The 13,041-nt window shown below is 54.0% G+C and overlaps 1 protein-coding gene across 1 annotated transcript in view; it reads left to right on the forward strand.

Annotated features, from left to right (window-relative positions):
* Positions 1 to 13,041, forward strand: part of TRAF3IP1 (TRAF3 interacting protein 1) — a 57,354-nt gene that overhangs the window by 25,867 nt on the left and 18,446 nt on the right. Inside the window, exons 12-14 of the mRNA XM_036253374.1 lie at positions 2,200 to 2,323; positions 2,519 to 2,555; positions 3,818 to 3,894. Of these exons, the coding sequence (XP_036109267.1) occupies positions 2,200 to 2,323; positions 2,519 to 2,555; positions 3,818 to 3,894 (238 nt within the window). The remainder of the gene's footprint in view (positions 1 to 2,199; positions 2,324 to 2,518; positions 2,556 to 3,817; positions 3,895 to 13,041) is intronic.

Below are 13,041 nucleotides of genomic sequence, written 5' to 3' on the forward strand. Positions count from 1 at the left end.
CCCGAGTGGGCTGGAGCTGTGGGAGAAGGGCCGGGGAGTGTCGGGACACAGTCCCCGAGTGGGCTGGAGATGTGGGAGAAGGGCCGGGGAGTGTCGGGACACAGTCCCCGAGTGGGCTGGAGATGTGGGAGAAGGGCCGGGGAGTGTCGGGACATAGTCCCCGAGTGGGCTGGAGCTGTGGGAGAAGGGCCGGGGAGTGTCGGGACACAGTCCCCGAGTGGGCTGGAGATGTGGGAGAAGGGCCGGGGAGTGTCGGGACACAGTCCCCGAGGGGGCTGGAGATGTGGGAGAAGGGCCGGGGAGTGTGGGGACGCAGTCCCCGAGGGGGCTGGAGATGTGGGAGAAGGGCCGGGGAGTGTCGGGACACAGTCCCCGAGTGGGCTGGAGCTGTGGGAGAAGGGCCGGGGAGTGTGGGGACATAGTCCCCGAGTGGGCTGGAGATGTGGGAGAAGGGCCGGGGAGTGTGGGGACGCAGTCCCCGAGGGGGCTGGAGATGTGGGAGAAGGGCCGGGGAGTGTCGGGACACAGTCCCCGAGGGGGCTGGAGATGTGGGAGAAGGGCCGGGGAGTGTCGGGACATAGTCCCCGAGTGGGCTGGAGATGTGGGAGAAGGGCCGGGGAGTGTCGGGACGCAGTCCCCGAGTCGGCTGGAGATGTGGGAGAAGGCCCGGGGAGTGTCGGGACGCAGTCCCTGATTGGGCGAGGGGGCATTGAGGGGAGAACACGGGGTAGGCTCTGGGAGGGAAGGTCAGTTTTCTCGCCTGCTTTCCTTGTTCACCCGGAGGAGTCTGCGGAGGAGGAACAAGAGGTCAGGGGAGGGAGGAGGCAGCGTGAAGCGGTCTCCAGGAGGGGCTGGTGCAGAGTTTCTCATCTAGGGCCACCGCACCCCTGGGGGTGTTGGGGACACTGGACTGTGTCTGGAGATGTTTGGTAGCAGCATCGTGACTGGGAGGAGGCAGAGGGAGAGTTCTTGGCATGTGGTTGGGAGGCTTGGAGCCAGGGATGCTGCTAAACTTCCTACAGTGGACAGACCGACACGGAGAGGGACAGCGGTGGCCCAGAGGTCTCCCGCTGGGCTGGCCTCAGCAGGCCAGTGGGCTGCAGGGAAGCACCTCCCCCCGGATAGCCGGCAGGTGAGGGGTGAGGCTGCAGAGGGACTGCTGGCGAGGAGGACCCGTGGGGGTCCAGCAGGGGTGGGAGGGTGGGTTGTGCACCATGTGGGTCGTGCAGTGTGTGAGACGCAAGGGAGCAGACGAGGTTGGTCCTGGTGGAGTTGGGTCTGGGGGCCGGGTGATGGAGCCGAGGGTGCTTGGGGAAGCAGGTGTTGGTCCGGGATTCCTCGTGACCTTGTGCATTGCACTGAAACGAGGGAGAGGTTTGGGGTGTGCGTGTGTATGTGTGTGCGCATGTGCATGTGTACATGTGCGTGTACGTGTGTGTGCGTGTGCATGCGTGTGTTGCCAGGGTGACGGGCAGGGAAGTGCAGGGTGTTCGTCAGGCAGATTGTGTTGAGTGTGTGGGAGGGTGTGAAGGCCGGGGGCAGAGGGGCCCGTAGCACTGGGTGGGGCTGCGCAGGTGCGGGGGAGGAAGTGCCCGAGCAGAGGGGCTGGCAGTGGTGGCCGCAGTCAGTGGGGCAGCTCTGGGGGGCCACTGGGGGCACGAGAGCTCTTGGGTGGAGGAGCAGGTCACGGGCTGGTGGCCCAGAACAGAGGCAGGGCCTGGTGGACGGCAGGTGTGTGAGCGGGAGTGTCGGGCAGGGACGTAGGTTGGGGCAGTGCCTGGGAGTCAAACGAGGGGCCTCGAGGAAGCTGCTGTTCCCAAGGGACACTGAGGGACAGGTCTGGGGGCCGCCCTGGCTAGCAGGGCCACCGCGGTCACCTTTCCCTGAAGCTTCTTGCGACTTGGAGGACGGGCCCTTCAGGTGAGGGGCTGCAGGTGAAGGCCTGGTCTCCCTGAGAGCCTGGCCGAGGAGGGAGGGGTGCAGGGGGTGCACTGGGGGGTGTGGCTGGGGTGCTGGCAGAGCGCAGGGCTCATAGGGACCCAGGCCTGGGGCTTCACACAACTTCCCTCGTGTCCTGTGATGCTCCAGGGACGGGGGGTGGTGACCTACTCACTACCTTCGGACACTGGTCCAGATGCACGGGATGGACGAAGGCTCACGACATGAGATTTCTAATCCAATCTGATCTCTCTGCACCAGGACAGGGAGCGGCCAAGCCGTCTCCAATGTGATTGTCGACGTGCAGAACTCTGACAACGAAGAGGACGACCAGTTCGTGGTGGAGGCCGCCCCCCAGCAGCCTGAGCTGTCAGAGCGCGACGTGGTTAGTTAGCCTCACCGGCGTTTGTCGCTACGCTTACATGCCAGCGTCTAGATCTGTGGAGACAGAACCTCCCTCCCATCTCTCCGTCAGTTGTCTGCCCTCGCTCATTGTCATTCCTCTGATGAGATCTCAAAGGCAGGGTTTTGAGGACCAAACAACCTGAATCTCCTCTTTTCCCCTTCCTCTCCTGCTCAGGTGCAGGCAGTCGGATTGGAAGAAGACGAGAAGCACGGTGAGTGCTGGCGTGCATGCGTGTGCGTGCGTGCGTGCGTGCGTGTGCGTGTGTGTTTGTTAGAAGGTCAAGTGCACCTGCTCTGCCTGGGCCTGTTGGGGTTGGGAGTCCGAGCCGCAGTAATAGAGCTCCATGGGCCCGGGCCCCTCCGAGGTCGCTGCTTTCTGTTCTGGGAGACATTGGCTGCTGCTCCCATCCTTAGGAGACCGGGGCAGGGGGCACCCCGGACGCTGGAGGTCAGCTGTGAGCCAGTGCATAGGTGACACCTTTTCTTATCCATATGGTGACATTTGGAATTGCAGGACCTCCGAGGTCAGTCCCAGATCGACAGTTCTGTAATGTCATCTGTTTTCTTCCCAAACAGTGTTTTCTTTTATTTCATATGTCAGGAAAGCAGAGAGTAGTCTAACGACCCCGGCCTCCCCCACATAGCTCCCACAGTTCATTTTATCTCAGCTCCCCCACCCTCAGGCCCTTCACAAGCCCTAGAGAACATCATTCCTTTTAAGGTTATTTATTCCCTTTGTTTCTGTTTTTAGGTGTTAACATTGGGTTTAATTTTTTTTATTTTATGTAAAATATTCACATTTTCATGGCCAAATGTACCGAACAGGGTATGCTCACAGAGGTGTGGCTTCGGCCCTGCCCCGCCCCACCTGTGCCTCCCTTCCTGGCCACAGTGAGAGCTGGGGCTCACCCCCGGATGTGGTGCAAGTCGGGGGTTCTGCCGCCTCACTGCCCACGCGCTGGGTCTGTCCACGGCAGGGCCGAGGCTGCGTCCTGCACTGTGTGCACACGCGGCCCGATTCTTCATGACGCAGATCTGGGCACATGACACACATCTGGGCAAACGATTTTTAAAGAAAATGGGTTTTCATAGGATATTTATCCCCTGGGTAATTCTTTATTTTAAAGAAGTTTAAGATTCTTGTCCCAATATAACGAAGTATTAGTACATACTTAGGAGCAATTTAAAACTATATGTTTATAATAGTTTCAAGTGTTGATCTACATTTCTTCTTATTCTTAGGAAATAGAAGAGAAAATCTATTTTATTTCTAGATTTTCTTCCCCTTGAAGGAGCTGGTTTCTTTGTAACACTTAGAAGTTGCAGCTGGTTCCCGCCAGCAGCTGCCGCGTGTCGGCTGCGGGCTGGGTGCCGGGAGGGTCCCCAGGCTGGTTCAGGGCAGGGGTGAGGCCTTGCACTGCTGCGCCCGCCCCTTCAGGCCAGCAGCTGGAGCACAGACCACTGCTTTCCACAGGAGGGCTCGTCAAGAAGATCTTGGAGACCAAGAAAGACTATGAGAGATTGCGGCTGTCGCCCAAGCCTGGGGAGAAGGTAATGGACTGTCTTCTGTAAATATCAGCATTTTAGCATCGGTTTCCACTTTCACTTAAAACACTGGAAACACGTTCAGATGTCGTGCTCACAACACCGTCTGTGTCTGTGTGTCCACGGGCCGCCCTCAGCCGGGAGGAGGGGCGCTTCGGGCTCTGCGGGGGCTGTTAGCTCCTGGACGCCCGGAGTCCTGCCCGGTGGGCAGCAGCCTCCTTCCCGGCTCGGGAGTCCGGCCGAAGGCCTGCTCTGCGCTGCCCCGCGGCCGTCGCCTTCCTGCCCACGCGCCCTTCCCGGGAGTGGGGCGCGGGCCCCGGGCCCCCTGAGTGCGGGAAAGGCGGAGCGTTTTCGAGTCTGGCCTCCCGGCCGTCTTCCTTACGAGTGTGCGATTTTGGGGGACCCGTGGCCTCCTGCCCGCCGCCACCGCTTCAGCTCGTGGCCCTGGCGAGAATACCCGCAGGCCGGGCAGTGCGCCGCACACGTCACGGCAGGTCTGTCAGCGTCCTTTTACACCGTAGCAGTCAGTATTTATTGTGTGTGTGTGTTTTTAAACAGGAAGTAATTTCTTGGATAGTTTATCAGTAGCCAGTAATCGCCATGTTTTACACACACACACACACACACACACACACACACACGTTGATTTAACGGTTATAGTTTGAGGTGGAATTCTGGTTAAAATGACTGCTGGTCAGGAAGGAAGGCATGGCTGAGCTAGCCAGGGGAGCTGTGTGGCGAGAGCAGCACCAGGGGGCGCCCTTCCCGCACTAGTGCGGAAGCCTGTTGCCCGAGGCTGCTGCCTGACCCTCTGAGGGAGGCGCCTCTTCCCGGCCTGCCGTGTGCTCTGGAGGAATTTAACCTGCCACAGTCCTTTCCCCAGGCCGGCGTGGTCCTGCCGTCCCTGGTGGTATGTCCGCAGCCCAGTGGTGGGGTCTGAGCCTCCAGGCTGGGACTGAAGTGACCTCTGAAGCTTCCGTGGCTTTACGTTTTATAGCTGTGATTTTTTTATCCTCATTCGAGGACATTTTTCTATTTTTTGTTCAGATAGAGTGGGAGGGAGAGAGAGGAAGAGAGAGAGAGAGAAACATCGACATGAAAGGGACACATCGAGTGGTTGCCTCCCACGCGACCCAACCAGGGCCGGGGACAAACTGCAACCGAGGTACGTGCCCTTAGCGGGAACCAAACTGGGGTCTCTCTGGACCACAGGCCGACGCTCTAACCACTGAGCCAAACTGGCCAGGGCTATAGCTGTGATTTTTAATTTAATTTAATTTATTTTAATTCTCACCTGAACATATTTTTCCATTTATCTTTAGATAGAGTGGGAAGGAGAGAGACAGGAAAGAGAGAGAGAGAGAAACATCGATGTGAGAGAGACATATCTACTGGTTGCCTCCCGTACGACCAGGGCTGGGGACGAACCGCAACTGAGGTGTGTGCCCTTGACCAGAATCAAACCTGAGACTAATTTGTCTATGGGCCAACGCTCTAACCATTGAGCCAAACTGGCCAGGGCTAGCTGTGAGTTTTTTTTAAAAATTGATTTTAGTGAGAGAAAGGGAGGGAGAGATAGAGAGAAACATTGATTGGCTGCCCCCTACTGGAGGTTGAGACTGCAACCTGGGCATGTGCCCTAACAGGGAATCGAACCACTGACCTCCTGGTGCAGGGATGACACTCAGCCACTGAGCCCCACTGGCCAGCAAGGCTGTGATTTTTATGCAGAACACGGGCCTGTGTTTCAGTTTCCTCCGAAGGATAAATGTCAGAGAAGTAGGTCAGTGGACTTCAGAAGGTGCTGGGGAACAGGCTGCTGGACGGAAGTGCAGCCGGTGAGGTTACAGGCCAGGGCGCCACGCTCTGCAGCCGGAGGAGACGAGCCAGGCGTCTCTGTGCTGCTTTCTTCAGTGGGTAAACATCGGATTTGCATTGAACTCGCTGGTCTTCTAAAAATATCCCAGCCCCGCCAGTGCGGCTCAGCGGACTGAGCGTCATCCCATGGACTGAGAGGTCCCGGTTTGATTCCTGGTCAGGGCACAAGTCTGGGTTACAGGGCAGTTCCAGATTTTTAAAAAATAAAGGGAAGTAAAATGTGCGAGAGAAGTTGCAGGCCTTTGTGCCTTTGTGCCCGTGTCCCAGGCCCTGTCTCCCTGGGCAGCTGCTCATGCCTGCGGCCTGGCCCTGCGTCTGCATTGCCCCGTGAGAGCTGCGCTACCCGCTGCTGTGCAGGTTGCTCTTGGGGCAGCATCTGTGTCTGAGACCCTCTGATTTTGACATGGGCAGATCTAGCTGACGCATTTCAGTCGATGGCAGGTGTCATCATCTGCTCATTAGCTCCTTCACTGACGGACATTGAGGTTTCTCCAGCCTTTTGCTGTACAGACGGTGCTTCTGGGGCACCTGGCGTGTCCCCTGGAACACGAGAGCCAGTGCCTGCCAGCGGCAGTCAGCCAATGTCTTCTGCGGAGGCCACGCAGTAGGTGTCACAGGCTCTGGTGCGGCTCCCCAGCTCTGCCGCAGTAGCCCGAGGACAGCCAGCAGACCACAGCCACAGTGTGTGGTGTGTGCAGACAGGACGGGCCCGGGGCTGCCCCTGTGACCCTGTCTTAGAGTCTGTTGGACGCACAGCTTCGCGCCAGCAACGGCTCGTGCTCCGCGAAGTGCTGCGGCCCCTTCCTCTCCTGGTGGCTAAAGTCTGAGCCCACATTTGTGCCAGCCACCGTCAGGGCAAGGTCATGCCATCACCCTCGAAAGTGGCCCGCACCCTCCAGGACCCCTTCCGACCATCTCTGTCCATGCCCGCCCCCCTCCGCTTTCCCTGACAGCTACTGATATTTGCCCTTCCTGGAATTGTGTATGAATGGAGCGTGGACACACTCCTTTTCGGTCCGGCTGCTGTTAGTCATCCAGATTATTGCAAGAGGTATCCATGTCGTACGTTTTGTAGTTCATCCCTTTTCGTTGCTGTATAGTAGTTCGTTGTGTGGATATACCAGGGTGTGTTTACCCACTTACCAGGAAGTGAGCACTTGGGCTGCAGTCTGGGACTGCGAGTGAAGCTGCTGTGAGTACTCGCCGACCAGCCCGAGGGTGGCCGCACGCTTCCTTCGGACAAGCACCTGCCAGTGGGACTGCTGGGTCATGTGGCAAACGCGTGTTTACCATTTTAAGAAATGCCAAGTGGGTTTCCTACGTGGTGGCACCGTTTCACACTCCTACTGGCAGTGTGCAGGGGCTCTGGCCCCACACCCACCGTGGCTCTTGGTGTGGTCGGCCTTTTTGATTCGCTGTGGTTTTACTTTGCCTTTCCTGAATGGCTGAGGGTCATTCCGTCTCACTGCTGGCTGCCGTCACCCAGTGCTGTCGAGCCCTCGTGTTGCTGGCTGCCCTCTTCTCTCACACGGACCCTTCCTGTTTGTGTTGCCAAGTCAGCGTTTTCAGTGCGTGTATATTCTGTTTTCCTTTTCTTTGGTAATTAATATTTGAATCAGAACCAAGTGTATCTGTGAGTGAAGGAAAGATCTAGAACAGTAGTGTCTTACGGAGGTAGAGAGTCTGGAGTGGCAGTGACCCAGGCACCTTCCCCCTCTTTCCTCCTGGCCTCACGCCCCAGGGCACCTCCTGGACCCAGAGGGCCGCCCCAGCTCCAGCCTTCAGGACTGCGTTCCAGCCAGAGGAAGGAGGAAAAGGGAGGTCTCTTTTAGGCTGTTTATCGGGAGTTGTGCGCACCACTTCCTCACATTACGTTGGCCACATCTGCCACCAAAGGAGCCATGAAGTGAAGTTTTATTCCAGGCGTCAGTTGGCTTGGCTAACGGTCAGGGTTCCATTAACACAAACTAAAGCTTGCCAGGTTTCCTCGCTGCCTGGCACACTCAGAAATGATCGTACTCGTGAGACGCGGGCAAGCGGCGGGGCTGCCCGGCGGGCTGGGCCGAGGGTCCTGGAGCCTACGTGCAGCGTGTGTGGGCTGGCTCCGTGCTGGAGGCTTCGGAGTCAGAGGCGGGCCGGCCGTCTCCACGCGTGCTCTGAGGGCCCGTCCGTTTCTTCCCGTCACAAAGTGCTGGCGTGAAGATGTTTGAAGTATACTTTATGGTTTTAGGAATATATCTATACTTAGAGTTTTCCTTTCCCTCTAGAAATGTCATCTGTCCCCACCTTGGTGAGACTTGAACAAGCTATTGAAACAGACACTCTAGCAAAGCATCAGCTTTCGGTTTTGTAGATATTCCCCTTTGTGCTTTCTTTTTCCATGATTTCTACTCTTTATTTTTCCTTCTGATTTCTTTAGGCAGTATTTTCCTTGCCTCTTGTATAAAACTTAGCTCGTTTATTTTTAGTTTTAGTCATTTTATTTATTTATTTATTTAATTAATCCTCACCCGAGGACATTCTTCCATTTTTTGTTCAGATAGAGCAGGAGGGGGAGAGAGAGAGAGAGAAACATCGACGTGAAGGGACACATCGAGTGGCCGCCACCCACACAACCCAACCAGGGCCGGGGTCAAACTGCAACCGAAGTACGTGCCCTTAGCGGGAACCGAACCCGGGTCTCTCCGGACCGCAGGCCGACGCTCTAACCGCTGAGCCAAACTGGCCAGGGCTAGTTTTAGTCATTTTAAAAATTAATATATTTAGGACTATACATTTCTCTTTGAGCATGCTTCATCCTTGAATTTTAAATTTCTTGAATAATAAGTTAATATCAAACATTGAAATTTCTTGAATTTTAATATGAACTCCTTTGTTGGTATTCCTTGTAAACATATGGGCTATTTAGGAGTATGTTCGTTAGCTTTCACATATAAGGGTTTTAAAAAGTTTTATCTTCACCCTAACCCATTGATTTTTAGAGAGAGGGGAACGGGATGAGGGGGAGGGAGAGACATGGATTGGTTGCCTCCTGCATCCACCCCGGCTGGGGCTGGGGCTGGGGATTCAACCAGAACCAAAGACCTTTCTGTTGCCGAACATGCTCCGACTAGCTGAGCCACACTGGCTGGAGCTGAAAAGCCTCTTTATGGACAGTCTCTGATGTGATTGCGCATTCGGAGGGCGTGGTCTGCGATACTGGCTGTCTGGAGCCGAGCCTTGCTCTGCGGCCTGGCGCGTGGTCCACGTGTGCAGCCGCTTCAGAGCGTCTGCGCCCTGCCGACTTCGTGGGCGGGCTCCTGAAGGACTCAGAGTCCGTGGCCAGTGCTGCTCGTCATTATCGATTTCTGCAAATTAATTAGAGTACTAGTTGCTTATCTTCTGTCTCATTTAAAAATTCAAATACCAGACGTTTTGTCTGCTTTTCCCATGAGCTCTCGTGTGCCGTAGTCTCGGTACTTTGTACTGTTCCGGGGGAGCCTCTGCTCAGCGCTGGGAAACACACATCTGTGATCTGGGCACGTCTCCAGCCTGTCTTTGAAGCTGCTTTGGAAGAAAAGCCATTCTTACTGTGCTAATGGATTGAATAATACATTACAGAGTAAATATGTGAATCAGATTGCTTTGAGCATTTCTCATTATCCTGACTTATTTGTTCTCTTTTCAAGAGGAAATATTAAACTTTGTTAATAGTAAGATATTATTAGTTCATGCCAACATTTTTTTCCTTCGGATTTATGAAGTTTTTGAGAAACAACCAGAAAAGCACTTTTAGTAGTCTTTCTTAAACTTTAAAAATGCTTGTTTTCTAAACTTTATACATGAAGATGCTTCAGAGTAGTAACCGGCGATTTCAAAGGTGGGTCACTCACCTTTGGGGACTTGGTGGAGATGGCTCTCTCCTGATGATTCAAGCTTTGACTTTCATTCTCTCCTTTCAGCTTTTTCCCATGTATATCCGTTCTAACTGAATGTAAATTTCAGGTGCTGCCTCTTTTTGTTTAAATTCTTTGTGTTAAATAGACTCAGAGGACTTCCTTTTGTAGGTTTCTTTCTCTTTCCGTTTATTTCACGTTTCTGTGACTTGACCCCTCACCTCCCTGGAGGTGTGAGCGGTGCCGGTGCCTGTGGGTCTGGTGCTGGGAATCTCGGACTGGAGCGCGCAGGGTGGGGGTGGGGCCTGCGGGCCTGCGCAGCCTCTCCCTGCCCTTCGCCAACCGCTGCCGAGAGGCCCGGGTGGCGGCCAGTCCGTAGGGATCACGGCGACTGTTTCCAAGAAGCACCTGTTTGGGAATATGAGAACTGTTACATGTTTAAATGCCTCTTGAGGGATACGATGATCGTATCACAGACATGTCTTAATGATAATAATTAGGACATAGTGAGCAGTAGCTAAATTCTCATGAAAGTCGGGGATTTCAGTCTTACTCTTTCATTTTGTTGATGTAAATAGATTTTTAAATTATTTCTTTAAATTTTTTTTTAATTGAATTGAGAGAGAGAGAGAAACATTGGTTAGTTGTTCCACTTGTTGATGCATTCATTGGCTGAGGTCTTGTATACTCCCTGACCGGGGATGGAACCCGCAACCTTGCTGTATCAGCACGATGCTCTGGCCAACTGAGCTACCGGCCAAGGGCTAAATTATTTCTTATTTTCATAGCTAGATGGTGCAGTTTCAACACAAATACATTAACTCTGTTAGAAAAATGCTGTTCAGAATGCCTCTTTACCCAAATTCTGCGCCTGATAAAAGTACTTTTAGTTTGGATGTTTGTGGGCCCTGGTGTTGGAGTAAAAGGGGACAAGTGTTACGATACTTCTTCACTGGTGAGACTTCTTCTGTTAATCCTTACTGGAGGATATATTTCCATTGATTTCCAGATAGAGTGGAAGGGAGGGAGGGAGAGAGAGAGAAACATTGATGTGAGAGACTCTTCGATCGGTTGCCTCCTGTACGACCCTGACCAGGGCCTGGGGATTGAACCTGTGACCCTTTGGTCCACAGGCTGATGCTCTGACTGCGGAGCCACATTGGGCAGGGCTTTACTGGTGAGACTTTAAAAGCTCAACTGGGGAACTACTGATTGATTTTAATTCTAAAGAGTTATTATTATTATTTTTTTTTAGGAAATAAGGTGATAGTTTTATGTTCCAAAGTAATGCAGTATGTTCCAACCCACACAGACTGGGATGTCAGGTTTGGGATATAAATTGTCACCACCACATTATCAACAAATTCACTTAAAGTATTTACATATTTGGCCCTGGTCGGTTTGGCCCAGCCATTAGAGTGTCGGCCCATGGACCAGAGAGTCCCTGGTTCGGTTCCCCCTAAGGGCACGTACCTTGGTTGCAGTTTGTCTCTGGCCACAAGGGGTCATGTGGGTGGCAGCCACTCAATGTGTCTCTCTCACGTGGATGTTTCTCTCTCCCTCCCGCTCTATCTGAAGATGAATGAAAAAATGTCCTTGGGTGAGGATAAAAAAAAAGTATTTACATATTTGTGCCCCAGATGTATCATTGACCATGAAATGGTTTGGAGACATCAGACCGTTACACCTATATGAACTTTGTGAAGATATTTGTGAGTAAACAGTCATCTGTATAGACAAGGGTCATGGTATGGACAGAATATCAGTACTTCTACCTGGAAAAATGTATCTGAGTTCAGGAAATCGGATTATAGAAATGTGATTGGCTAGGGTCTTATAAACATTTCCAGGCTTAATGGTCATCTTTTGTCTAATATGTTTGCTCAGTGAATGACAATGTGATGAACAAATTTCTTTTTACTCAAAACTTCAACTTAGAGTTCATATACTGTATTTATCACTTTTAGATTTTAGTACTTTTGGCTGATAAGTCGTTTTGGCCTTATTCCATCAATACCCTGTTCTAGTCTTTGCATAAAAAAAATACCTTCACTTTGCCCTGGCCGGTTAGAGCATCGGCCTGCGGACCAGAGAGTCCCAGGTTCGGTTCCCGCTAAGGGCACATACCTCGGTTGCAGTTTGTCCCCGGCCCTGGTTGGGGTCGTGTGGGTGGCAACCACTCGATGTGTCCCTTTCACATCGATGTTTCTCCCTCTCTCTTCCTTCTTCTCTCCTTCCTGCTCTATCTGAAGGTAAATGCAAAAATGTCCTCGGGTGAGGATTAAAAACACCAAAAACAAAAGAAACTCTTTACTTTGATTGACTCTGACGGCCTGAGTTGTGGATGTAGCTTCAGTGCCTCGGGAGTTCGGGTCCTGGTGTTGGACGTGCTCACTGTGACACATCAAGGGAGGTCACCTTAGCCGCAGGGTGACATGCAGCGGACGCAAGGGATTCCGGCCGGGTTCGGCCGTTCTGACTACGTGAGGAGCGGGGACCGCAGGCGGTCTGGGGGCAGGCGTGCCGGGTCCCATGCTGCAGAGGGTGGCCGCCCCGTGGCCTCGGCTCCGTCCGCAGGCGGGAGGCCGCGCTGCTCTGGCGGAAGGCTGGCTCTCAGGAGTTTGGAGAGGTCGGGATTTTAGAAAGTCCCCAAGGAAGACAGCATGGACTTTTTAAAAAAAGAACATTAGAGATCGGGGCTTACACAGGCTCCAGCTGCAGGTAGGGTCCGGCTTATCGGCCCTACACAGCTGTGTTGCTGGGCTGGGTCCTCTGGTGTGTCTTTTGTCCCACGTGGGCTGTGGTTCCGCAGGTGACAGCGGCCCTCTCTGGCCCTGTCTCCTGTGGGCAATGTCTAATCTCACCAGGGCACTCAGAAGACAGCAGGACCACTTACTCACTGCCCAAAAATTGAGGTGTGTGGCCCTCCGCATGTGGAGCGTCTTGGGGACAGTAGGACGTCTCAGACAGCAGGACCCAAGCGTCTGGGTGTGTGGCCCTCCGCATGTGGAGCGGCTTGGGGACAGTAGGACGTCTTGGACAGCAGGACCCAAGCGTCTGGGTGCATGGCCCTCCGCATGTGGAGCGGCTTGGGGACAGTAGGACGTCTCGGACAGCAGGACCCAAGCGTCTGGGTGTGTGGCCCTCCGCATGTGGAGCGGCTTGGGGACAGTAGGACGTCTCGGACAGCAGGACCCAAGCGTCTGGGTGCGTGGCCCTCCGCATGTGGAGCGGCTTGGGGACAGTAGGACGTCTCGGACAGCAGGACCCAAGCGTCTGGGTGTGTGGCCCTCCGCATGTGGAGCGGCTTGGGGACAGTAGGACGTCTCGGACAGCAGGACCCAAGCGTCTGGGTGTGTGGCCCTCCGCATGTGGAGCGGCTTGGGGACAGTAGGACGTC

This window comes from Molossus molossus, unplaced genomic scaffold (genome assembly GCF_014108415.1).
Source record: "Molossus molossus isolate mMolMol1 unplaced genomic scaffold, mMolMol1.p scaffold_m16_p_11, whole genome shotgun sequence".
NCBI classification, from domain to species: domain Eukaryota; kingdom Metazoa; phylum Chordata; class Mammalia; order Chiroptera; family Molossidae; genus Molossus; species Molossus molossus.